This window comes from Calidris pugnax, unplaced genomic scaffold (genome assembly GCF_001431845.1).
Source record: "Calidris pugnax isolate Ruff unplaced genomic scaffold, ASM143184v1 scaffold68, whole genome shotgun sequence".
Lineage (NCBI taxonomy): Eukaryota > Metazoa > Chordata > Aves > Charadriiformes > Scolopacidae > Calidris > Calidris pugnax.
This window is the reverse complement of record NW_015090921.1, coordinates 4,574,709-4,602,093: the sequence shown is the minus strand read 5'-3', so window position 1 is coordinate 4,602,093 and position 27,385 is coordinate 4,574,709. Positions and strand designations below refer to the sequence as shown.

The 27,385-nt window shown below is 41.9% G+C and overlaps 1 protein-coding gene across 1 annotated transcript in view; it reads left to right on the top strand.

Moving 5' to 3' along the window:
* RPAP1 (RNA polymerase II associated protein 1) overlaps positions 1-27,065 on the top strand; it is a 44,641-nt gene extending 17,576 nt beyond the window's left edge. Inside the window, exons 8-25 of the mRNA XM_014950377.1 lie at positions 420-535; positions 966-1,064; positions 1,528-1,629; positions 2,401-2,568; positions 5,105-5,290; positions 7,460-7,594; positions 7,776-7,955; positions 9,960-10,117; positions 11,408-11,587; positions 12,741-12,936; positions 14,800-14,909; positions 16,758-16,953; positions 17,812-17,961; positions 19,100-19,242; positions 20,506-21,310; positions 23,395-23,571; positions 24,217-24,273; positions 24,997-27,065. Coding sequence (XP_014805863.1) covers positions 420-535; positions 966-1,064; positions 1,528-1,629; positions 2,401-2,568; positions 5,105-5,290; positions 7,460-7,594; positions 7,776-7,955; positions 9,960-10,117; positions 11,408-11,587; positions 12,741-12,936; positions 14,800-14,909; positions 16,758-16,953; positions 17,812-17,961; positions 19,100-19,242; positions 20,506-21,310; positions 23,395-23,571; positions 24,217-24,273; positions 24,997-25,152 — 3,314 coding nt within the window. The 3' untranslated portion in view covers positions 25,153-27,065. The remainder of the gene's footprint in view (positions 1-419; positions 536-965; positions 1,065-1,527; positions 1,630-2,400; positions 2,569-5,104; positions 5,291-7,459; positions 7,595-7,775; positions 7,956-9,959; positions 10,118-11,407; positions 11,588-12,740; positions 12,937-14,799; positions 14,910-16,757; positions 16,954-17,811; positions 17,962-19,099; positions 19,243-20,505; positions 21,311-23,394; positions 23,572-24,216; positions 24,274-24,996) is intronic.
* The last annotated feature ends 320 nt before the right edge of the window (positions 27,066-27,385 follow it).

The window sequence follows — 27,385 nt, the reverse complement described above, 5'->3', positions numbered from 1 at the left end:
GCATTGATACTTTTGAATCATTTCACATCTCCCCAAAGACACTCCCCCCCGCCCCTTGGATTATATTAGTTTGCTTTCTCAAAAGTAGGGCTGATACTATTTTTCTGCCCTGATTCTGATCATTTGCCTTGTTTATGTCCCGACTTCTGTTCAACTTCTCCCAATTTAGCCTTGTCTGTGAATTTCATTACTGTGCTGTTTACTTCCTCTTCTAGCTTTCTTGAAAGATGAAAACAGCTTTAAACCTTTGATGTTTATGCATCAGCCAACAGTCAGTTTGAAAACAGTTTTATTCTAATTTTACATGAATCCTGTATTTGATGCACTCTTTAAGCCAAGTAGGTTGGCAAAGAGGGAATAGTATTTTCTTCCATGCCTTGGAAGGTAAGACTGACCTTTTTCCCCCCCTCCCAACAAAGATGATGATCTGCCTGTGAAGCCCAAGAAGGAATGGATTCACATGGACAATGTGGAGTTTGAGAAGCTGGAATGGATGAAAGATTTGCCCTCGCCCCGGCAGAAGAAAACCAAAAAGGTTTGAACACAGAAACTGATATTTTTCATGTTTGTGTCTAGATCATGCTTCTCAGCAGTAACAAGTTTTGAAAGCTTCAAAAACTAGTCATCTGGTTACTCAAGATTTCATCAGGCTGAGAGATTCCCCAGTTTGTTCTACAGAGTGGGATGTTACATCGTCAGTTCAGTTTATAGTGCTCAAGACAGCTGGGAAGTAAGAGTCTAGCAATTGTAATCTGGGATGAAAGGTCTGAAAGCTAAGAAAAAAAGCAAAGGAGGGAGTAAAGTTTTTTGGGTGTGAATTTTTTTTTTTTTTAAGAATTTGAGGCCTGACCTGGGGAGTTTTTGAACTGTTGCCTTCTAGCAGTTGATGTAAAAAGTGGTATTTGAAGTGATGAATGGAGTGGAAGGCAATAGAAATAATCTTTTTTTCCCTCCACCCATTGTAGGGAATGCAAGCTCGATTCAGTTTAAAAGGAGAATTGATTCCTGCAGATGCTGATTTACCGACACATCTAGGCCTGCATCACCACGGAGAAGAGGCAGAGGTAGGTGTAATATAGTAGAAAGGGCACAGCCATTTCCATTTTCTATGTTGGATTTGGCAGATTCCTTTTGTGTTGAGACTTTTTAGTGACAAAAAAGCTTAGGAAAGTGATGACGGGTGATTTTCTTTTGAAACTAGCTCCTGAAGAGAAGTTGGGTCTGCATGCAGTAGCTGCTTTGCTTTGAGAAAACTCCATTAATGTGTTTTCTCTTTAATGCCATTAAGGATCTGTGGTGTTGGAAAAAAGTTCACATACATCCTTTTCTTAAGAAGTTCAGTTTTCTCCTGTCACATCAATGATTAGACTCTCTTTTGCAATTGCCACAAAGCAGCTAACAACATTGCATTTCAGTTTATCTCCTGCTATGCAGTATTTTACATTTAGTCTTATTTTCAGGGGCCTGATTTTACCTATAGCTGAGCGTGGGTGTGTTTTGTTTTGTTTCTCCCGTCCCCACATTTAGAGGGCTGGTTATTCTCTCCAAGAGCTCTTTCATTTGTCTCGCAGCCAAGTTATTCAGCAGAGGACGCTGGCTCTGCAGGTCTTGGGTCGTATTGTTCAAAAGGTAAGTCATTTTCCATGGAATTTCTCCCCATAATTCAAGTTTCTGGTGGATCAGGGCCTAGATTTTCTGGTACTAGTTGTTTGCCTTCTTTTATTCAATGAAGGTGAGCAAAGTCACCAGCTGGGCATTCTTTTTCACTGACAATCTCCTTCCTGTTAGAAAAGTTAAGTTTTGGGACATAACAAACTGAGTTTCAGGTTTCTCTGGAGGGAGATGCTTCCAAGTGTTGTTCAGCAGCAGCGCTGCAACTTCAGTTCTCTTGCTGCTTTGGCCACAAATTATTTTTATGGTGTTAGTTTTGTGATAAACGAGTCCTTGGCAATGACCCTTTCACTCCTGTTGTCTGAGCCAGCTTCATGATGTGTGTTTTCTGTAGGACGTGAGAATGAACCAGCCGACTCATAGAGTGATGTGCCAATAGCATAAACTAAAATTAATATTTATTTCTGTGCACACTTCCACCTATCTCTTAGGGGAAGTGCTAACCTTCCCTCCAACAGCAGTGGAGGCAGAGAATAAGAAATACCGAGTTTTTGGGAAGAATGATGGGGCAGGTGAAGTCAGAAGATGGGTTCAGATTTTAGAATGAAAGGTGTCCTGCATTAAGGAACTTTAGTTGCATGCATCTATAGAATGAAAGGAGGACAAGATGAGGAAAAAGGTTTAGCTGTTTTGCAGTAGAACGGGAAGAGACAAACATGCAGAATGTGGAGATGTACCTGATTGAGATAAAACAGCTTTAACACTGGCTCTGTGTGGCACACGTTTCAGGCCAGGGCTGGAGAGTTTGCTTCCTCCTTGAAGGGCAGCGTTCTGCGTCTGCTGCTTGATGCTGGGTTTCTCTTCTTGCTGCGCTTCTCGCTGGATGATGCAGTGGATAATGTCATGGCAGCATCTGTTGGTGCTCTCCGGGCTCTGCTGGTGTCACTTGATGATGAGGTGAGACAATCATTAAGTGCCTGGGTTTGATTTCATGCTGAGCTGTTTACAGGAATCAGAATGAGAAGACGTGGTAAGTAGCTTGAACAAAGGTTTGCTGGATAACTAAGCTTAATTGTCAATAGAATGTCACTGCTGTGCTTTGGGACAGACAAGGGAGTGTGTTATCCCAGTCTGACAGATTGAAACATCATTTCTCCTGCTTGAATTAGCTCTGCCTCATGACTCAATTCAATGCAGGATGCTGAGGTTCTCTTCCTTTTAACATATTTATAATCTAGACCAGACCACTACTAATGTATGTGTACAATGTAGTTGTTTTAGTATGGCTTCTCTTGTCGTTGGCTTCTTGCTTTGTAGTTTTCTGGTTTCTGAGCAGACTAAATATTCTCCTTACTTTCTTTTATGCTTCATAGTAAGAGGGGAAATGGCCTCAAGTTGCGCCAGGGCAGGTTTAGATTGGATATTAGGAAAAATTTCTTCATGGAAAGGGTTATCCAGCATTGGAATAGGCTGCCCAGGGAAGTGGTTGAGGCACCATCCCTGGAGGTGTTCAAAAGATGGGTTGACATGTTCCTCAAGAATATGATTTAGTGATGTGGTTTTTTTATTTTTTTATTGCTTATTTCTTATTTATTTTTTTGTCAGAGTTAGGTTGATGGTTGGACTAGATGATCTTTAAGGTCCCTTCCAACCTAGACGATTCTATGATAATTATGCTGTTTTCTTTTTCTCTTTTGTTAGAAGGTTGAAACTTCTTTTGGGTGTTTAGAGATACTAGAGAGCCCTTAGCAGCAAGATTAAGATTTCTTCCTGGTTGGACAGAAGCAGTCCATTATAGAAAACGCATGCTGTGGGCTGTGTTTCAAGTTACTTCCATGAGAGCTGCTCCTGTGTCAGGTTGCAAAGGGGCTGGTGTTAGAGAAGAGTAGGTAGATCTCAAGAAACCCCCTGCAACTTCTCCCAGGCCTTTAGAGCTATCCCTAGTGGGGAGGCAAAATAAATGAAGGACTGGGTAGCTTTTTTTCCACATCTTGCTCCTTTCCTAAGCTATGAGCCTAATGGTGTTCTGCTAGAGGAGTCCTGTCCACTCTTGGTAGGTAATTAATGCTCTGAATCAGCTTCTTAATGTGCTTTTCTTTCTTCTGATATTACTCTGGTGTATAACTGTCTGCAGTGCTCTGGTTCTCAGATGAAAGCTTGTGGCGTGATGTGTTGTGTAAGCAGGGATCACTGACTCTCAGTGCCAAAAGCAGCACTGTGATTGCTGTGTCAGTCTGTTTTCTTATTTGGAGAGTCCTTCCTAGAGTCTCGTGCTGCTCAGTTTTAAAAGGTCCCTGAGGAGGGGACAGGGCTGGACTTCTGGCCTTTTGCTGCAGGATTGGTAAGACAAACAGGATTTGTCCCACTCTAAACACAGATCAGCACGCATAAACATGCTGTCAGAAGGTTTCGTTAATTTGTCAATGGCTGTAGGAAGGAAGTACCTTTCTCTGTTGCCCTTGAAAACCCGGATACTCTGTCTTGTGCTTTTCCTTCTCTTGGTGTGAGGAAGGCTTTAATCTCAAACTCTGTATTCCTGATGGACTCATGGCTTCATCCCCTGAAGTCAGGCCTGTTCTGACTATGTTATTCACTCACTTTGTTTAATGTTTCTTTTTTTTTCTTTCTTTCCTTCCTTTCTTAATTTTCTTTCTGAAAATAACTTGTGCTTCCTTGGCACTTCCATTTGAAATCTTTCAGAACAGCTCAGGGTTTAGTTGAAGCTTACCAGTTCTTCTCTGACTAATGTGGTAGTTATTTCTGATTGCCAGTTCAGGAAATGGAAATTTAAAGCAGTTATTAAGTAGTGCAAGCACTACATTTGACTGTCTTTTATATTCTAAAACATTTTGGGGCAAGTAGTTTTGCTATGGGAGCAATTCCGTCTTTGAAGAGTTGAAAGCTCACTTGTTGCAGTATTACCTTAGGACTTGAGAGTATCTGACACTGTCATCAGCTGTGAACAAAAAAGGGTCTCTTTTATTTGCTGAAGCAGAGGGGTGTTCAAACAAACGCTGAATCAAACATGAACAGATATACCAGGGAGTCTTTATTTTAACATACTGACTTTTATGTGATCATTCTGTATTATTTGTGACCCAAGTTCCACACAGGTCCACAAATGGCAATAGAGACAATAAAAGCTGAATGGCAGTTTAACTTCTGAAGTCTCTGTGGTTTACTTATTTATTTTTATCCTAAATGTTTTTCACTTAAGCTGTACTTCTGTTACTTACGTAGTGAATTTAATTCACCTCACAGTTTCTGCTTTTTGTTTCCCAGTGTGTGTGGGTCATAGGTTAAAATCATTTCCCTGAAGAAACATTGCATTGTATTTGTACATTTTTAGAATAACCTTTATTGTTCTCCTGTTTTCCTGGGATTAAGTGAGAATTAATAAAGCATTCCGTAATCAAGAGCATCCTTGAAAATTTTGTCTTCCATGATTTCTTTATGAAGAATTTTATTTTATGTGCTTTTACTCTCCTTCTAGAAATATCTTGATTGGACTTTCTCATGGTACCAAGGGATGGCTGCATTCCCCTTTGTCCCCAACAATGAGGAGGAGGAAGACGAGGAGGAAGAGGAAGAATTAAATGGAACAGAGAAGTCTCAAGATAAAAAATTAAAGGAAGAAAACAAGCCAGATCCAGATGTGGCCCGATACGATGTTGTAAAGGTAAACACAGAGCTAGACTTGAAATTTTTTAAGAAAATGGGCTTTGAAGAATGGCTGTGTGTGCTGTTAAAACGTCTGCACACCTGTGTGTGCTGTTAAGAATGTTCTGAACAAGAACTAGAACTCTTCCCTGGCTCTTGGGTGTTATGTTTCTGTCATATATTAGCGGGAGGGTAATTTCATTGATCTCTGAAAATGTTGAGACTTGACCTGTGTGATTTCAGTATCATTAAGTGTCTTGAACTTCCTCTAGGGAAATTAGCAACAAGCACACTGGTGACCTTGTGAGGCTTGCTGAAAGACTACATACAAACATGATTTTCAAGCTTGTTTATTTGAGCTAAAAGTGAAAAGGTTCCAGACACTATTAAAGTGTCTGTATGCACTTTTGTAAAGTTAAACATGGACATTACAGCTTGATAGTTCAGAACTAGTTACATTTGTACAGTGACATTCTTTTGGTATTTGACATAAGGTGGCTACTTAGCATTTTCCCAATTTCATTCTTCATGTTTCTATTTCTCAGATTTCACTGAATTTCACTGAATTTTAGAGTTGGAAGGGACCATAGAGATCATCTAGTCCAACTCCCCTGCTGAAGCAGGATTGCCTAGAGCTAGAGCATGTTACTCAGGACTGCATCCAGGCGGGTCTTGAAAATCTCCAAAGAAGGGGACTCCACAACCTCCCTGGGCAGCCTGTTCCAGGGTTCTGTCACCCTCACCGTGAAGAAGTTTCTCCTCATATTTGAGTGGAACCTCTTATGTTCCAACTTGTGCCCGTTGCCCCTCGTCCTCTCACTGGGAACCACTGAAAAGAGTCTGGCTCTCTCCTCCTTCAACCCTCCCTTGAGATACTTGTAGGCATTGATAAGGTCTCCCCTCAGCCTTCTCTTCTCCAGACTAAAGAGTCCCAGCTCTCTCAGTCTCTCCTCATAAGGGATAAAGAGTTACAGCATTAGGAAGGAATTCCTCATGTATTTAAGCCTAATCCCACATTCCTGAGATCTAAAAATAACAATCTTTGTTATCTCAAACCCAACCTTGGTGGTGCTAATGCACCTCTCTTGCCTGCTGCAATCGTTAAAGACTGTGATCCCATCACTTGAACACAGCCTCAAGCACATGGGTTGAATGGCACTTGTTTAAAAGCTTCACTGGGAAAATGAATTCCTGTACTTGTGCATCTGGTCTCATTAAGAGGCTTCATGATTTCAGATGTATTCTACTAGGTGACACTTTAAAAAGCTTAACAAAAGAGTTGAAGACAGAAGAGATGAGATCGGTTTCTGATTCTGGAAGGAGCTGCGTGGTTCAGTATAATAGATTTTAAATTGTTCCAACGGGCCTGAACTTAGAAGATATTTGGGATCAAAATCTCCACTGTTATAATTGTTGTAAAATTCCATTTCACACCTGCTTATTGGCTGTTACAACCCAGTACTCCACACAGTTTGAAAAGGAGTATTTAAACTAGCAGCTGAGCTTGGTCAGGCCTACAACTACAACCTCACTTGGCAACAACTTTTTAAAAGTGTTGGTACTACGACCTTAGGTGTTTTGGAGTTGCCTTTCCTTAGAACTAGGAATACATAACCATGTCATTTAAATTGAAGATTTGTTTTTTGGCACCACCCCCCATCATGGTCTTCTGCTTTGAAGGTCATAAAGTAAAAATCACATCATCTCTCTTTGCTAACTGCAAAATAACGATTGGTGTCTGTTCTCTGCCTCTGTCAGCCTTCACTGACAGACAAGCACTATCAGACAGGGTGCTGCATTAGGTGGAGGTGTCCAGCCAAAGCAATTCAAGGAGCAAGAGAGCCCTTTTCAGCCACATTAGGTTTTAGTAATCCTTTATAGACAAGGTTGTTTTCCTGATCCCTGTTACTTTCAGTTTAATACTCTGGAAGACACAAATATCCAAACCCCACCATCTGGGGATTCAGAACAGAAGTTCAATCGTTCCTGCTCTCTGGAGCTCTTGCTCATTTGCTGGCCTACTGGGAAATCCACGGAAACATCTCTTTGTTTCCCCACTGGTAATTTTAAAACCTTCTCTCTGAAGAAGATGTAATTGAATCTGCTTTTGTCTTCCAGCAACTGCAGTTCAGAGAGCAATGGTCAAGAGCATGATGGGTTTCTTTTTTTTTTTTTAACCTCCTTTCAGGGACTTCTGAAGACACGGATCCAGCACCGGCTGAGGTACATCCTGGAGGTGGTACGACCTGTTCCAACAGTAGTCCTGGATATACTGCACATCCTCACCCACATAGCAAGACACTCCTCTGAAGCATGCAGCCAGGTAAAATCTCCTGTTGTACAGGAGCTCTGGAATGGTAGAGAAAGGTTTGAAAAAGGGAAGAAGGAAACAGGAAAAGCTAGGGCAAGGAGAATTATACAAACTTGTGTCTTTTGCACGTGTTCTGCATGTCTGTGTGATTGCATACCTTTAGTTATTTGTGCTGCCTGCTGTTTCTCTGCAGCTCCTTGACTGTCCTCGGTTGATTGAGACCATTGTCAGGGAATTTCTCCCTACTCAGTGGGATCCCCAAGTGGCTGAACCAGGGTGTTTGCTTGCCAGCCTCCATGGAGTTCCTTGTGCCACTGCTATGAAGTTCATCAGAGTGTTGGCATCTGGAGGCCGAAATGCAACAGCCAGGCTGGTGAGTGATTCTCAGAAGAGCTTTTTTGATTGCAAAAGCTTTTTTTTTTTCTGTGCCTTAACTGTCTAAGTAAAGATAGAGGATTAATTGGAGATGACTCTGAGCTGAAGCTGAAATAATCATTGTGAAGAAGAAAAGCATATGTGTATTTTGAAGGAATCGTTGACAGCATCATAATGATGATGCCTTCTGCTGTGTACCAGTAGAAGAGCTGTCTCTAGCTTTTCTCTGCTTTTTTTGTTTTACGTAGCATATTTATGCAAAATCACAGCACAGCTCAGTAATACTGACCAACAGCAGGTGTTTAGAGCACACGTTGGTGTGTGATGCTCTGTACTCTCCCGTGTTCCTGTGATAGGCACCTTAGGATTGTATAAACCAGAGATTTAGTCACTATCCTTTTGTCTTACAACCCTAGTTGAACTTTCCTGCTGTTCATTTGTCTTAATAACTCTGAGGTCATTTGTCAGTATTTCCATCCCCTCTTATCTACTTCTGGACAGGTTTTCCACTTCAGAGATAATTGTGTTCACTCATTTAGGTCATCACACTGGTGCTATAAATGTGCAAAACTACCAAGAGCAGCACCCATTACAGTGCAACGAGCACCTCGTAGAGGTTTTGGTTCAGTATTTTTAATAGCATCTAATAAATTGCCATCCAGGAGACTGCTCACATCAGCAGAAGAACACCACTCTGTGCTGTAAAATACATAGAATAATGTGCTGATAATGGATAGTGGGGTGTTTAAAGGCTGTTAAGTGGTGCTAGGAACATAATAGAAAATCTCTAAATTTTACTCTCTTTCAGACTTTATGTATTCCAGGTGTTTCAAGGCATGTAAAAATGGCTTACAAGGTTCCTGCCACTCAGACTTTGGTTCTGTTGCACTCTCATCTGGCATGTTACAGGCACTTAGGCTTGGGAATGGAAGATAATAAAAAACTAAATCAAAATCATCAGTGTAGGAATTTATTTTAGCTAACAACAAAATTCTTCCATCTTCCTACTCTGGAAGTAAATTTGACTTTGCCCCCTGTTCTGTAGGAGGGATGACAGAATTCAGTTTGATTCATCAGCTCCTTTGCTTTCTTGCTGGTGTGCATTGATTTCCCTACAAGATGTCTCTAAAGCATTTGAATTTTAAATTATCTATAATATGTCCTTGTGTTGTGAAAAAGACATTGTTATCTCATTTGTTTAGACAGAGCACACACCAGCTTTTGGATGTGTGGGAGAAGGAAAGAGAAGCTCCTTTTTTATGGTTAAGCAAAAATACGCAGTTGTTGGGGAGGATAAAAATTATTTCTAGAGAACTGCAAATGAGTCATGTCATGCTTAATTCAATATTAGAGTAACCTCAGAACATTTCCAAGGCATTAAAATTCCATAATCTTATAAAAGTAATAGGCAGGAGGTACTCTTTTTATAAAATAAATAGAATAATAGAAAGATTTATGTTGTAGGACCTCTGAAAGCCATGTAGTGTGACCTCCCAAAAAGACTATCTGCATCAATTCAATACTTTTGTATACATGTTTTTTCATAAGATACATTTTATAAGTGATCTTGACTAATAGAGTTCTATTTATGACTATGTAGAGAAGGATAATTATATATTTTTTTAAAAAGTCAGTTAAATGCTGCAGAGAACATACAAAACAAGAGCGTGTGGGAGCTAGGGGAACCTCAGTCAGTAGTGATTTAGGTGTAGTTGATTTGTGTTAGGAAAGGATTAGGCAACACCTAGGCATTCCTTCCAGTAATGCTTCTCTCTTAATAGCCATTCATCATTTATTGATTCTTCGTAGTGTGCTCTTTAAGGTTGCACAAGACAAAGACAGATTTGAACAGAGCAAGAGGAGTTTAAAATGAGCTGAATTGAAATCTGCGGCTCTTTTGGTGTGTCAGAGTAATGAGATAATGATGCATGCGACTGTCTCTTAGCCCTTTGTCTTTTTTTTTTTTATTATTGTCTTTTGAGTTTGTTTTCTTTTTTTACAGCTTAACAAATTTGAAATGAAAAGCCGGTTAAGTCGATTTATAGCTGAAGAGCCGCTGGATCTGCTCCTGCCGAGGGAAGAGGCCATCAGGCTGAGCACTGAAGCCTTCCGATTGTGGGCCGTGGCGGCTGGCTACGGTCAGGCCTGTGATCTCTACAGGTACAGGCCAAAGCTGGAGAAATGGGGGTGGAGGGGAAAACAGAGAAAATGGACATCCTCTTCCAGAGGGGCAAATAATAGGGATTTCCAGGCTTGGTCTCTTCCTTCAGGGAGTCTTATCTTCCGTTCTCTGGCCTCCTGCAGTAAAACTCACAGTTTCTGAAGGTATTTGTGTTAAGTACTGTCTTTTTTTTCTTTTTTTCTGGTAGTTATTTATCTCCTGTATTTAAGGACTGTTTTTTTTTTTATTGTTTCTCCTCTGTACTGTGGGAGACCACCATAACTTTTTATGCCTGCATCTTTTCCCCCTTGAAGGCATGAATAACCTGTGCTTATGTGATGTCGAGACACATAGTCTGCAGCACGGCTAGGACTGAATCCAATGACCAAAAGGCAGTCTGTGGGCAGCAGTCCCCAGCACACGTGCTGTACTGGGATAAGTCTGACCTACCTCCAGCATTGAATCTTCCTCCTATAATTGCACTGACTTGGAAGCACAGAGATTGGCTGCACAGTTGCTCTGAAGAAGAGTAAAAGGGAGGTTCCTATTAATTTTCAGAATGGAAATTCTCTTTCCACAGTAGGTTGGGCTCCTTCAACAATTGGGTTGTTCTCCAGCCCAATCAGGTGCATTGGTTAATGAACAGTAAAAACTGTATATAATTTTTTAGCACTGTAAATAATGTTGAGGAAAGAAAAAACAGCAGAAGAGTCCTCAAATTTGCATGATTATAACTGCAGATACTTTGGCGGAGAATTTGAGAACTAAGGAAACAAGAATAAAATAAAAGTAGTTTTTCCAAGAGATTGTCAGAATGCTTGGAGGCAGAGTATTAGATAGGTCCCATTTGGGTCAATTTGGAATGACAATATTCTTCCTTTGTCATCTTTTTTCCATGTCTCCTTGTTTTTGTTATTTTGGTGGTGGTAACGGTTCTAATAATTTCATTTTAGCAATCTTTATAAATACATGATGGGAGGGTGTAAAGAAGGTAGAACTAGGATCTTCAAGTGGTATGAACTGAAAGTACAAGAAACAATGGGCACAAATGGAAGAACAGGAAATTCCACTTAAGTGTAAATAAAAAAAAAAATACTGTGAAGGTGATCCAACACTGGAGCAGGTTGCACAGGAAGTTCGTGGACTTTCCAGCCTTGAAATACTCAAAATCCATCTGGACATGTTCCTGGGTGAACTTGCTCTAGCTGACCTGGCTCGTGCAGGGATTTGAACTATATGTGATCTCCAGAGCCCCCTTCTGACCTCATCTATTCTGTAATTTACTATAGGGATCTCTACCCTGTGCTGGTGAGGATACTGCAGTCCCTGCCTGAATTGCTCAGCGCTTGTGGTGGGAAGAGCCCTATGGTTGAGTTGTTTGTCCAGCGAGCTACGGCAGTAGTTACTCTCCTGATACATGTGACGCAAACAGCAGGCTACACGGCAGAGCTGCAGGCCAAGCTGAGCAGGTAGGCCATCTCCATCACCACTTGTGTCTACCTGAGTAGTTGGCATCCTGTCTTCCCCTTCTTTGGTTTGAAGACCTGGCTATCACTTTTTTACTTTATTTTGGATGGTTTACTGTCCCACACATGAATCGGTGCACGGTGGTGACACATCAGAAGGCATATCTAGTCTGACACCTCTATAACTGCTAGTCTAGTAAGAGGCAGGAGTAAAAATCTGTGTTCAGCTACATCCTGTCTTCCCCTTCTTTGGTTTGAAGACCTGGCTATCACTTTTTTACTTTATTTTGGATGGTTTACTGTCCCACACATGAATCGGTGCACGGTGGTGACACATCAGAAGGCATATCTAGTCTGACACCTCTATAACTGCTAGTCTAGTAAGAGGCAGGAGTAAAAATCTGTGGGGCAGAAGGGCAGTGTTCAGCCAAATGACTTGCTTAAAGAAGCTAGGAAGTTCCTTTGACCTTCCCTTTGGGGAAAAGAAAGTAATTTCCCTGAGGTTTGGAGGAAAGAACCTCTTTGCAGATACCAGGATGAGTCAGGATTAAGAGATTGTTTTGATTGACATGAAAGCAACAGGATTTGCTGAAGACACGGGTACCTTTTTTGGTGAAAGGCAAGAAACTAACTAAAGGTGGATACTGAGGTGGTGTGTCTGAGCTGTATATAGCTATAAAGCATAGCCCAAGGACAGAGTAGTGTAGGTGAAGAAACTTCAGCTTTTATGAATAAATTCTGCATTTGTCCTTTCTGCGTAAATTGGTCTGGTCTGTGGGAATGTGCAAAGACTTTTTTTTTTCCCCTCATGGCTGTTGTGGGGTGTCACCTTCCAGACTACATACAATTGGAAATCTTGCTATTAAAAATCATAATTTGGAGAGACAGTTGTTTTGAAGGTGTATTCACTACCCTGTGTTATTGTTCCACTGTGTTTCACATGAATAAATTCTGCATTTGTCCTTTCTGCCTAAATTGGTGTGGTCTGTGGGAATGTGCAAAGACTTTTCTTTTTCCCCTCATGGCTGTTGTTGGGTGTCACCTTCCGGACTACATACAATTGGAAATCTTGCTATTAAAAATCATGATTTTGAGAGACAGTTGTTTTGGAGGTGTATTCACTACCCTGTGTTCTTCCATTGTGTTTCGGTAACAGCTCAGAAGACAGTGAACAGGTTCCACCTCCTCCAGTAGCATGGAATCAAGTGTCAGGCTTACAGCCCTTCCTTGAGACCGGTCTGAAAAAATCCCTCCAGGAGATATCCCAGGCAGAAACTTGGCAAACTCTCCAGCCTCTGACCACAACTTATCTGATCTACCTGGGAGTTTATTACAGCTCTTACAGCCAACAGGTAAGGCCTGAAAAATGCAGGGTGGCTTTTTACCTCACCAGCGTCACGTTGTATATTACCTCTGAAAAACTGAACTTACAGGCAGTGCTGAAAAAGAGAGATGCTGAGGACTAGACTTTGTTTACTACAGCTCATATCTAGGCTGTGTGGTGTTTAGGGTCAGATAAGTCAGCTGATCCTTCACATTAGTGGTACCAAATATCACAAATATCTCAGTCGAGGTATGTGGTATTGCTGTGACTTTTCTGATTTACTGCAGAGATCCAAAGCATGAAGCAAATATGACCTAATTTAGTTTGGCAGCCCTTTCTCCTTGTGACCTAAATCAACTTGCACATTTCTTGCATTTGCTGCGGTCTGAGAGCTTACATGTGGACAGCTAAACTGCAGTAATCTGGTTGGAAAATTGAGCGTTTGAGGGTCATGCCGTATGAACTTCGGATAGGAAACAATAAAGATAAATTTATTTGCTGTTCCACTGACATTCAAGGTCAAATTCTGTAACCCAGTTACAGTTGTAGCATGTGACCAGAGAATCACAGAATCTTTTAAAGTGAATTTTCCAAAGGTGACACATCACTGCGATGCTGTTGCAGAATAATGTATTATACTTTAGCTACCTTAAAGATAAATGGATGTTTCTTCTTTTCGGCCAAGCTGACGTGCCCGAGTTCTGAGCTGGGAGAGCTGTCTTCAAAGTGTGGGGGTAATTTAATGGCTGTAGTTAGTCACACTTCTGCAACTCCTCTGAAACTTGTCCTAAGTGACTGAGTTTGTTCGCTGTGTCTGGGGTGGAAAATGCCAGTATCTTTCAAATACGTCTTCAGTGCACCAAAGTTTGGTAGTACCTTTCACATGCTGTCATTAGGCACTGAGCATTAGAGGACCAGGATAACCAAGAGGTTAATATTCCTTTTCAACCTCTATAGATGTTCCAGAAGAGTGTCTGACAAAATAATTTAAGTCCTTGAACTACAGCATAATTTTTTTTTTATTTCCACTTGAAAAGAATTTCAGTCATCTACCTGTGATTAGCTAATCTTGATTAATAAAAATAAAGTTGCATTTAGCATGTTTGAATGGATGTATGCAAAAAAAAAAAAATAACTCGTCTAGTAAATAGAATAGTGTACTCTGGCACCTCATAATACTTTTGTTAGGCTACTAAGAACAAGAACTAAGGTTAACATCTTCATGCAGATTTTACTGAGTTCTGGAGGAGGATTTCACCTGGGGAAGAATTAGATTTTAAGTTATAGAAGTGAGTATTTCTAGATCCTAAAGCAGCATTCTAATGAAGGGAAAGAACATTAAAATTTTCCAGCATGTTCTTTCAACCTGGAATATTGCTTAATAGGGTTGAAGAATTCGGATGGTTCTCTAAAAGCCACAGATCCTCCCCTGTGCAGTGTTCATCCGCAGTCATGCTTTAATGGGTAGGTCAATTGCACTTTATACAGTGGATTTTTAATTTTTTTTGAGACCCTCATGGTGTCACTGCTTTCTCAAGGTAGTTCTGATCACCTCTGTGTCATCTTCAAGTGGAGAGATCAGTATGTAGATGGTATGGGGAGGGGGTGTAGACCCTTAGGGCAATCAAGACCTTACTTCCTGCCAAGTAAGAAGTCTCTGTGATGCATTTTAATACTTGAGTGTGAGAGCACCTTAAGGTGCCAGCTCTCAGCTTCCACACTGCCAGCAGTGAGGCCAGCTCTAACCTAGAGCAGTATCCCTGTATAGATGATGTGTTCTGGCAAAAAGATAATTAACACAGAGAAAGCAATTAAATCAACTTGTCTTTTTACCCTCACTGGAACGCCTTCATTCACCATCTATTCCTGTCTTTCTTGATGTCTTTTGCAGCCATCAGTCAATCCAATTGACTGCTTAGAGGAACTGGAACGTTTGACATCTGAGGTGCTGCAGCCCCTTCTCAGCCAGCCAGCCGTGCACAGCATGTGGGACTTGCTCAGGTAAAATCATTTCACTGCTAAAATGCTGTTGCCAGAAGCCAAGGGAGCCTCATTTCTATCCTGTACTGTGTGGCAGTTCTCCCTTTCCTTTTCTTTCCTCTGTACGTATGTGCCCCATGTGTGTGAATTAGTGGGGCTTTCTCTACCCTGCTGTGTCCTCTCTCCTCACAGCAAATATGATGATCACAGAGGTTCTCCAGTTCCTCCTTTCCTGCTGGTGCTGCTGCAGGGTCTGCATCTCTGTCCTTCCATGTAGCTGTGTTTTTCATACCAATTTCAGATTGGCTTTGGTTCTTCTTTGGCTTTGTGGGTTTAAAAAAAAAAAGAAAGTAAAAAACCCTTCAATTTGAGTCCATCTTACACTAGGGAAGTGAGTGTATGCATGTGCATCTATCATTCACATGCTCTGAGTGATGTTGTTTGTATAAAGTAATATAGACTCTTGTCTTTAAGCTCCTGCAGAGCTACTCTAAGGCCTTGAAAGCCCCTGTAGGAAAATTTAAGGCCAGATACCAAACTGTTCTTTCAGACATTTGGTCAACATAAGCTTTGTGTCTGGCTCTAGAAACTATTCAGCACTGCAGATATTCTGTCTTTCTGCTGTAGAGGGAGCCTGCCGACTAGCTTGTGATCAGCCCTTTGAGAGAGGGGGAATCTGAAAGGCTTAATTAACCTGTTGTCAGGGAGACATCCTGCTGCTTCTGAGAACATCTGATATAAGGGCCCTTGAACTCTTGGATTTCAAGTGGTATTTGGATGGTCACCAAACAGTTTGGCCCATGTTCTTTCATGACTGAGATATAAAGCTTTTAGCACCAAAGCTTCCAGCACAAGGGCACTCATTAGACCCTTTCCTTCTTGTCCTTGAGGTCTGGAAACAATGGATTTGGTCAGGCTGTAAAAGCCCATCGACGAGATGGCTGTTCTTAACCCTGGCTGGTAAAAATGAGAAGTCAGCTAATCCCTGCCTTAATATTTTGACAACCTTGTCTAAACAGTCTGGTCAGGTTAGGGCCAGGAGTTCAGGGTGCTCTGTGAGCCCCACATGTGTTCACGGGACTCCTACATGGATAATGCCAGTGGAAGTAAGAGCAATGCATTTAAAGAGTTAATTCTGTCATAGTATAATGATATGGATTTTTGACAGGATTTGCCCTACTGCTTTTGCCACTACTATTGAGCAACATTCTTGTGGTCGCTCTTCCTTGTAGCGGTCTTGCCTGTACAGACACTGTATGTCTAGTGTGGGCCCCTCAAGCACTGCTGGTCTGGAGAGTTCTGATTTAGCTGTGGAGAGTGAGCACACACACCAGGAGTGTTATGCACGGTCACCTTCATGTACTTTTAAATCTAGATTCTTTCTGAATAGACTGTAAAAATACACATTTCATGAGTACATAAGGGGCAGCGTTTTTGCAATGTCAATTTTAGATTTAAGCTGGCTTTTTGACTTTGCCTGCTGGTTTATTATTGAAATGTCTTGAGTGCGTGGGAGGCTTCATTAACTTGGTTTACGTATGTACAGGGGGGAATGTGTATTTCTGCTAATCAAAGGCCCAGTGCTTTAAAATGTTTGACATCAGAGATGTATCATTGCATCAGTATTTCTGCACGTCATGAACAATTTAGCTGAAGATTAGAATTCCTGACAGTTCACTAGTATTGGCTTGTGTGGTGGTAGTGCTTACTTGACCAGCAGTGATACTAGTGTTTTTCTTGCACAGTCTTTGGGGCTTCTGTCGTACTGAAGTGTGTGACACAGTCCAGGTAGTAACATTTCTACAAGATAATTCTTCAGGAGTATGAGAGCCTTTGACCTGATCCCTCTCTCTTTATCTGTTCACACAGGCCGTGTTCTGCTTTGTGCAACCCTCTGTCCTGTTCCCCAGCACCGGAATCTGTCTCCAGCATTGCATCTCTGAGCTGCACTGGAGGCAAACCTCCTTTCAGCCTGGTTGGCTCCAAGTCACCTTTCCCTTTCCTCACTGCCCTCCTGTTTCTCATCAATAGCATCACTCACATTCACAAAGGCCTGACCAGCAAGGTGAGAATAGACTTCTTCACTGGAAGTTCTAGGTGAATGATGATACACTTGCAAGGGAGGTTAGTATTTGTATCCTCCCAGGCTTAAGAGCAGTGTTAGTAGGACTATTAAAAAGGAATTGTTGTGTATTTTTATTTTAAAAGTATCAAACTACTATAGAGAGAAATACCCCCATTTTCAGAACAGGTCCTCCTGGGCTTAAGAGTGGTGTTAGTAAGACTATTAAAAAGGAATTGTTGTGTATTTTTACTTTAAAAATATCAAACTACTATAGAGAGAAACACCCCCATTTTCAGAACAGGTGGGACAAGGATCTGAAAAATATCTGTCTGTGAATTCTGATATCCAGTTGACACTGGGAAGATGGATTTATAGAGCAGGTGATGAATGATGATGACACCTAAAGGCTGGATTTATAAAGAACGTTGAGAGGGCTTAAATAACTGTTGTTTGGCTAAAAAGAAAAAAAAATAACTGAGTGTCAGAGGAGAAAAGGGATGTTTGAAGCATATATAACAAAGAAACATGGGACAAAATTAAACAAGCAAGTGGGTGCTATAGTGGTTGAAGAGAACTTCTTAAGCCACTGGCCAGACTCCTGCCTTACAAAGCACTATGGAAAATGTAGGCAGTGATTATTGGTACCTGTGGTGGGGATGGTCATGGTGGATGCAGGTGAGACCTGAGGCAGAAAAGCAGATATTTATCAGACTATTTTTAGTTATTCCTTTTGGAGTAGCCAACAGGAATTCTCATGGGAGAAGTTATGGGGTAGGCCTTGGAGAGGGCTATGGCTTATTTTCCTCCAGCCATGAACTGTCTTAGTAGTATTTGTCTCCACTTCTGATTCCTTTATAGTACAGCTCTGTGCTGGGCTTTGGAGGCTTGAAGGATTATCTGCATCAAAGCTGGCAGAGTGGACCTCCCTCTGTAACTCCCTCATCTGCGTGGATCCTGCGCCATGAATATCATCTGCAGTACTTTGTGTTGGCGTTGGCGCGCAGAATGGTATCGTTATTAGTCTTTTCATTTCTTTCACCCAAGGAATTGACTCCACCTGGCCTCTCCCACTCAGTGTGTCAGACCGGTGACTGGTCTTTGCATCCATGTTCTTTCTCATGGAAAAGTCACTGGAGGTCTGGTGACTCTTCAACTGTCTCTTATGCCCCATTAGCAAATAATATTTTTACGGTTAATGATGTGGGGATTTTGATCCAAAATACTTTGGATGGCAAAATTAGATTTTTGCCTGTCTTTGGGCCACAGTGAGAACAAAGTTTTCAAGTGTGCTGCTAAAACAACCTGTGGTGGGGATGGTCATGGTGGATGCAGGTGAGACCTGAGGCAGAAAAGCAGATATTTATCAGACTATTTTTAGTTATTCCTTTTGAAGTAGCCAACAGGAATTCTCATGGGAGAAGTTATGGGGTAGGCCTTGGAGAGGGCTATGGCTTATTTTCCTCCAGCCATGAACTGTCTTAGTAGTATTTGTCTCCACTTCTGATTCCTTTATAGTACAGCTCTGTGCTGGGCTTTGGAGGCTTGAAGGATTATCTGCATCAAAGCTGGCAGAGTGGACCTCCCTCTGTAACTCCCTCATCTGCGTGGATCCTGCGCCATGAATATCATCTGCAGTACTTTGTGTTGGCGTTGGCGCGCAGAATGGTATCATTATCAGTCTTTTCATTTCTTTCACCCAAGGAATTGACTCCACCTGGCCTCTCCCACTCAGTGTGTCAGACCGGTGACTGGTCTTTGCATCCATGTTCTTTCTCATGGAAAAGTCACTGGAGGTCTGGTGACTCTTCAACTGTCTCTTATGCCCCATTAGCAAATAATATTTTTACGGTTAATGATGTGGGGATTTTGATCCAAAATACTTTGGATGGCAAAATTAGATTTTTGCCTGTCTTTGGGCTACAATGAGAACAAAGTTTTCAAGCATGCTGCTAAAACGATGCCTGACTATCTAAGACAATCAGGGGCAGCAGAAAGATCTCGGTATGAAAGCTGACAGTTCTTCCTGTCTGCCTTAGTCTCTCACTTCCCAGCGAGGTCTATGTCTCGATTGACTCTCCTGTCCTTGTTGATTGCCTTGTTGACAAATGATACACTGCTTTTATCTGTTGGTTTGTTTCCTGTACAGGCAGGCTCTTGTCCGGAATACACCCAGCACGCCTCCCTCCATCACTGTGTTGCCATGGCATTGCTAAGCCGACTGTTGCCAGGGAGTGAGCATCTGGCTCACGAGGTCCTACTGGATCTTGCCTTTAATCCAGAGTTTCTTCCGTAAGCTTTGCATTTTTTCCTTTCTGTAGTCTGGCACGTGGGAAGATTTGGGAAAATTGAAAAAGCATATGTTGGCACTGCAATTTTGTCATCATTTTTGGCCTTTCACAGGGCCTACATTCAGATTTTAGTTACTCATTGGCATATTCTCCAGTCACAGAGTCTTCTACTCAGACCAGCAGTGTGGTTGCAGATTTCTCTCCAATTTACTGATGTTGAGAAATGTGACCAGTTTCTTTTGATCTCCTCTGTGGCAAGAGTCCTGTGATTCCTGACAGAATTGATTCTCACTAAGGCCCAGCATCTGCTGTTTTAAGAGCAGTGAGTCTAGAAAATACATGGGAGTTTGCCATAGCCTGAAAAGCTTATTAAATCTTCCTCAAACCCCTATTCTACAAGTTCTTACACAAATTTTTGCTATATTGACAACTGTGATGTCTTCCACCTTGCACTGGAAAAAATCATGAGCATCTCAAATGTGAAGCCTCCCATGTCTGGCCAAGAAAATGGTAGCAGTTTATCATGTTCATCACAATCTCTTTGAAATTTGCCATGGTGCATCCCTGTAGGAGATGGGGCCAAGGTGCTGCAAGGAGATCCTATAGTTTTCCAGAAAGAAGGAAAGTTTGAGAGTGAGTTTGTTTGGGTGGATTGTTGGGTTCTTTTTGTTGTTTGGTTAGTTTTGATTTTTTACAAATACCTGCTATAGAGCATTTTGTGAGAATTTGGCAAGTAATCTGAGATCATGGTCAGTTTTTGGTCTGTGATTGTGGCACGAGGATTTGACAAACACTGTCCCCCTCCTCTGGTTTCTAACTGCTGGTCTGTATGGCACCCGTGACCTTGCCATTGCCAGCTGCAAAGCTACTCTTTGGAGAATTATCTTACTGATTCACGTAGGCCTCATATGATGTGTAGTATTTCATCTCAGCACCCTGACAGCTGTGTGGGTAAGGAGACTGCCTCTCCGGACAAGGGGTTGCAGCATCCACACCAGATTACTGTAGAGGTTTTTCATGGCAAGGCCTCAGTGTTGCTAACTCCTAATGTAGTTCTGTGCATTTCCTGTAAATACCAGGGTAGCTGATGCTTTACAGGCTCTTAGTATTATCATAGCTGAATGCTGTAGAAAGTGTTGTGAGTGCTGTGCATATACTGCTCTCTCTGATCCAGGAAGATTGTAGAGATGAATTTCTGTGGTGTCATGTTTGTTTGGTGGGTTTTTTTATAAGCTTGTGTTTGGTTTTGTTTTTTTTCTTACAGGGAAGGGAAAGCTGGAGGGCCAGAAGCAGCTGACTTCTCTGATATCCTGCATCTGGGTACCAGTGCCAAACTGGCACAGCCTGGCTCTGCGGCAGCATTTTTTTCAAAAGCTACTCGTGGTGCCCTGCTGAAAGAATCGTACCAGAATCTGCCTTTCATCTGCTCCTGCTACCTTTCTCATTTTCTTCACTTGCAGCCTACCCTTATGCGTTCCCAAGCATCCTACCAAGGACGGAATTACCTCATCCAGTCCATGCTGCTTCCTGAGGTCAAAGGGCCCATCCTGCCTTCAGACTGGCCGTTCTTTCCACTTATCAGCCTCTACAACAAAGTGACTAATGCAGAGACACGTGGGGCTGTACTGAACTCTCTCCCGCTTGATCTCGTAAACACTGTGACCTGGAACCTTCAGTGGGTCTTGCTGCTGGAAACCTGGCGTGCTAAAACCCTTCAGAGCATCCCTACAGCTGCCAAACTCGCACGGCTGATGTGTGTCTTCCTCACAGGCAGTGACCTCTTTCTAGAAGCACCGATTCACCGTTACACAGCTGCCCTTCTCTCTGTGTATTGCCAGCCCAAGGCGTTGGACTCCCTGAACTTGGATGCTCCTCTCCCTGGTTTGGCATCCTTTCACGATCTCTATATAAGTCTCCTGGAGCAGTTTGAAGGTGTGTCCTTCGGAGATCCACTCTTTGGAGTCTTTGTTCTTCTGCCTCTACAGAAGCGTTTCAGCGTTCATCTGCGTCTCTCTGTTTTTGGGGAGCACACAAGTATCCTGAGGGCACTAGGAGTGCCGCTCCAGCAGGTAATCCTGGCTTGTCATAGCTGCCTGTCACTGCATATTTCTGAGTTATTAGGCTCTTGCCTGTGTTTCTCCAGCCTTGATTTGGGCATCCTCCCAGCACTTCCCCTTCATCCTCATCCTTCCTTGTGCAGTGGAATAATCACACTTTCTTTGCTTAGAAGCTTTTTGTTCTCACTGAAGAAAGTCCAAGGCATGGAACGTAAAATAGAATAGTAATGGAGAGCATGTTCTTTTCTTTTAGGGCTGTGACAGCAGTGTATACATTTTTATTGTTGTTGTTACTTCTCTTTTTTTTTTTTTTTTTTTTAAATTAAAACATTTGATTGACTATAAGTCTGAAGAATAGAGTCCAGCCCCTGTAGGTGCAGGCTTTTGTCACATAATCATTTTCAGAAACCTGTTGAATTTTGTTTTGAGAGCAGATAGTTGTGTATACATGGAGGGCAGGAGCTGTGAAATTGTTCGGTCTTCAGTGGAAACTGTTCCACACCCTGCTTTGTCTAAAAATTGAGAACATCTTTGTAATTTATGGCCTGCATATATAAGGGCTGGTCTGCACCCCATGTTCTTCTGCCAGCCATAACCTTTCCCTTAAATAAGTCACCTCTGGTGAAGATCTTTTCCTTACCCAGTGCATGGACAGACTCATTTTTCCCTCTCAACTGTGTTTCCCCATTGAATTATACTGTAGCTGTGCTTTGCTGGGTAACTCGGCGAGAAAATTTGAAGTGCAGGACTGCATTTCTTTTGAACAAGCAGAGCAGGACTGCATTTCTTTTGAACAAGCAGAGCACAAGAGATGGAATTTACCTGGCTTTAAGTTCTGTGTCAGTTGACAGACAACACCCAATCTAGCCAAAATGTTTGCTAACTCAAAGATAACCTTTCAAAATCTGTTTTCTAAACATCTGTGAACCAGCAGTTTATGTGAGATCAGTACTTTCCATTGTGCAGTTGCAGTGCTGCTGCTCTGGTTCTAGTATCCCTGTGGCCAGTTTTTCTATATCATTATGGCTAGATGAGTCTTTATTTCTTAAACCAGGTAAGCCAAGATATTCTGGCCTGCCTCTTATGGTAAGCTCTCTTGTTCTCTTGATGTTCCCATTAGCCCTTCCCTGTCTCTACTCCAGTTCCACAAATATATGTAGGAAAAGAGCTGAACACCATATTTCAGGTGAAAGCGTTAATTCTATGTCACATGCTTTATCTTGTCTTGATCCCCCAGTACCAGATCCCTTGGTACCATCAGAATTGTGGCATACATTACAATGGAGAACATTTCAAAGCAGATTGTTTTTTATGTTCTGAGAAATTTTTCGAAACACTAATTACTATGTTTTGGAAAATTTGAGCAAGATCACTTGAGGAAGTGGCGTTTGTTTGGGTTTTTTCCTTTTTGTCTTGAGTTAAATGTCCTGGCAGGCGGACTGCTTTTTGAATTGAGTAAAATCAATTATTATCTTTAATCATGTAAAGAAGATGCTCCAGAGCGAAATATGTAATTTTAGCCCTAGAGAACTTATCTCAAAATTGAGAAGAATGAAAATCGGACTTCTGGAAAGGGGAGAAGCAAACAAAACCCAGTTGTTACTAAAAGCTTCTCTAAGCTATTTTTCAAAGCTAGACAGTGAAGTCAGAAAACGTTGGAAACTTTGCTTAACAACAGCATTAACTCTGGCACATATATCTGCTCTCATTCTCTGGCTAAATGCATAGGTCAGTGTAAGCCTCTCTGGTATGTTGGCAGGATGCTGTTGAAAGGAAGCACTCTGTCTTCTCACTTTGAAACCACTCTTCTTACCTGTTCCAAAAGCCAACTGGGGTGATTTGACCAGTAAAACATCTCTCCATAAAGCCGTTGAGGTCTCAGGGATGCTTTGTCAAAGGCACGTCACATCAGTCGGTGTGGGTGTTCACAGCTCTGCTCCAAATGGGTGTTTGTGCCACCGAGGCACATCCTGTTATACGGGAGTGCACACACAAACAGCTGGGGAAGGGCACCCTAAAGTCATGAGCTTCCCCTCGCTACTTAGACCCTGACAAAAATTGTAATGTTTCCTCTGTGTGTGTGTGTGTGTTTGCAGTTTCCTGTGCCCCTCGAGCGATACACCTCCCCTCCTGAGGAGAACCTGAACCTCCTGCGACTCTACTTCCGAACGCTGGTCACTGGTGCACTGCGCCACACCTGGTGCCCTGTTCTTTATGTGGTGGCTGTGACTCATGTGAACAGCTTTATTTTCTCCCAAGACAGCACTACGCAGGTAGGTAATGGATAGCAGAGCCTCAGGGCTGGAAGCTTTGGGTTTTTCATCTGCTCTTCACAAGGACCCGGTGTGGCTTGTGGTGAATCACTGACCCTGGGCTTGAAAACAAAGATTGTGAGCAAGTGTTTTGAGTACTGGTCAGCTGTTTGAGAATCCACATACCCTAAAGCACTTGCAATAATGGTAGTCAGTCCTACATAAATCTTTGAAGTCAGCAACTACGTGGGCTATGGTGGTGGTGGGGAAAGAATGAAACAGAGAGCATGAGGGGAGCTGATTAGGCAGAGAGAGCTTGTAATAGATTTACCCTCTGCCTGGGGCAATCTTAAGGTGCAGAGTACTCTTTCCTTTCACTTTGCTTGAATAACCAAGCAGAAGCCCTTCTGTGGCCTTGGGGCCTCTAGGAATGGTTACTTGTGCTAATGATTGACCTACCTGAAAGTTGAGAAGTCAGCTGAGTTTCAGGTCAGGGGAAGGAGAGAGGCAGGATCCAAGCAAAAGCCATCTCAAGCCCTTTCTGATAGAACAGGCTGCTCTTTGGAGCATCATCATAACAAGCAAAGCATCCTCCTGGATTGCTGTACACCCTTGGGCAAAGGTAGCATTGTGCCATATTAAGCAAAGTATGATTTTTGTTCCCAGGAGATTGATGCTGCTCGGAAAAGCATGCTGAGGAAGACGTGGCTGTTGGTGGATGAGGTAGGATCTCTAAGGTTCTGTCTATGCCACTGGCACTTGTTTTTCAGATACGGTACTCTTACAGGTTTACCTTTGGCTTTTGAAATTTGTGTTTAACTACCTCGCTAGTTTGAGGAGAGACTAGCAGCGGAATTTTGACCTGTGATGGCTATAAGTGCTGTTATCTAGCTCTTGTAGTAATTGAACTCAAAGCACTGAGCCTGTTGGAACCGAAATAAATCTTCTGTACTGTATTTCCATGCCTCTTGCCCCAGCAGTGTTCTATCTGGATAGCAAGAGGTCCTAGAGGGATGATTCTAGCACAACTATGAATAGGTGCTCATTGGATGCCTCCCTGAAAAGAACAAAACAGATGCAAGGTATAGCTCTTTCTCAGGGAACTTGCCAAGGTCTATTATTTGTGTGACAGAACTGGGTTGTTTGGCTCTTCATGTTTAGCTCCCAGTCAAAACTCCATTTGGGCTTTTGGAAAGAAGTCATTGTTGAGGGGTTGTCGAAGAGACAGTCGAGTTGTGCTCAGAAGAGGAAAACCCATGCAAATCAAAAGTGAATTTTCTTGGAAGAAACTCATCTTTCATAACCCTTCTATTGAAGATGGTGCATTAATTATGTTGGGTATGATGGGGTTGTACTATCTGGCAGGTTACTATGTTGTGTTGGAGACACGGTGGGAAAAGATTAGACTTTTCAGACATGCTTAATGGCCTCTGTTTCTTTCTTCAGACTTTGAAAAAGCACCTACTCTACTACAGGCTGCTGAATGCAGAGAGCCCTTTGGGATTTGATCTTTATGAGCAGCTGCCTCCCATACGACTGAAGTATCTGCAGATGGTGACACAGAAGGAAAATAAGGAGAATGCACCAGCGCTGGTCTCATAGCAAAACACTTGTGCAATGGAAGAATGGAAGAGCTTGGTTTATCCTTCACTGATGAAGCCATGTGTAGTTCAGATGGTTTCAGTGTTGTATTTGGACACTCTTGGCTTCTTTGCAAAGTGAAGCACTAGTAGAATGCTCCCAGCCCTGCAGAACGATTCACATCATCTCAAGATATGGCAATATGTGTGTGTGGCTTCTCTATGATGAATGCTGGAGCATTTTCCTCCATTCTCTTTCAGGTTCTTCTGCTTCTCCCCAGAGAAGGTGAGAATGTCTGAGAGGCACTGGATTGTTGAATAAACTGAAGGAAGTTGAAAAGCTATTTTGTTCAGTCAGGCTGGAAACTGTGGGTTCTCAAGGTGATGTCTGTCTCTTCCAGATCTTTCCCTTGCTTTTTTTGTACTCTTAAGTTTTGAATGGTCCTTTCCCCACATTATCCCCTGCAAATAAAATGACAATATAGCAGGGGCGAAGCTGATCTTGAGAGCTTTTCCTTTTTATTAAAAAATATATATATATACAAACAGCTTCTCCAGGACAGTGTTCTGTGCACACAGTCAGTCACACAGATATTGTGTCAGATTTCTAAGAAATAATAGTTACAATAGTTCCTGGTGCAGTAGTACAAACACTGGGTATCCTCCCTTGGCTGTGTTTTGGATAGTCTCTAAACTGCTTTCTTTTCTCCCTTAATTTGGTTACATGTATAACAAGATCAAAAATAATTTCTTTGCAGGGCAGGATGCTTGGCAGTAACTACTCCCCATTAGAGGAAAAAAAAAACCTATCTGCTTATTTAAGTAGAATATGTATTAGTTGCCCTCTAAGAAGAGGAGATCGTAATATACATTTTAAAGTGGAGTTCCTAAGCTTAAACCTAATTTTAAGAATTCCTAATTTGATCCCACTTCTACATCCAAATTCTGTATTGCAGCCTCAGACAAAAGGGCTACAAATACAGTGCCCTAAAGGCTCATCACAAGTGTCAGGTCAAGTCCAGAATTTACCCTAGGTGTGATCTCACTGGATGTTTTGTTTATATCCAATAATGTTTTGCAGAACAACAGACACTGGCAGACTTTCGTTTGGAGAACTTACTTTTATGAGCAAAACTTGTTATTTCTTCTGTTTTGTTCTTACACGTAAATTCCTCTGGAAGGTGCAGGGTGATGCCTACCCCAAAGGTCTAAGCTTCTGTCTTATCTAGCAAACAGGTCAAGCTAGCTTCCCTCCAAAGAAACCGTGCCTCTATTAACCTTGCTCCAGTGAATGTCATTATAAGAGTGTGAAACACTGTTAATAGGCCAGCTGGTAATTGTTCAAATTGTTCCAGACAGGAAACAAATTCCAGCTAGCAACTTTATGGCCGTGGTGCTGTCTTTGCATTGGCAATTTTCTAAGTGTACCAGTCTGCCTCAGGTTGCCAGAAAATAGACCATTTCATCTTTTTTCTTACTTATTTCGGATAGGACTGATGTGTCATTTTAATCTATCTTTTTATTTTCTTTTTTTTTTTCTTCCTTCTGTTACAGCTTTTGATCTGTGGTTTCTCTCTGCTGCAGGTCAATGGCACATAAAGTAACAAAAGCACAGTGGTCAACATGAGTTTTTTATTTATTAATTATTTTTGAAATATTCGATGTGATTAAAAGTTTAATCAAAGGCATTGAAGTTTTTATTCTGTCTTGATAGCAAGAGCCCAGCGGTTGTCTTGTCAAGAGCAATGGATGGTAATATTTAAGGACTCCTAGCTGCCCATTGAAGAGCAGACTTCATCAAGGACTTTGCCTTCTGCTTTTCAGAACTCTAGTTATAAAACCTTTTCCAGTCTTTTGTGTGATGCAAAGTTGAGTTTTGTAATGTGTACAGGGTGTAAATAAATATTTTGATAGCTCTGTAGGTGTTTTTTGGAACTGTGAGAATGCTCTCCTTTATTTAAATCTTTCTTGAGTTTGAATAGTTCTGGTTGCAATTGTCAATATCTGGGGTGCTGCTGTGAGGAAATGCATTAAGCTTTGAAGCTCTGTAAGAGAACTCTTTAAGCCAAAAGCATCATCCTGCTTCTGTGGTGGGTCAGTAACAGGGGGTACCAAGTGCTGTGTACTTGGGGGGGAAGGTGCAGGGTGGGTATTATGTCACCTGTCACGTGCCACAGGTGGGAAGACAGTCATAAACTGTCCGTGGAGGGTATTTGTAGGTGATGAGAGAGGGGGTAGATTTCATTTATTTTGTG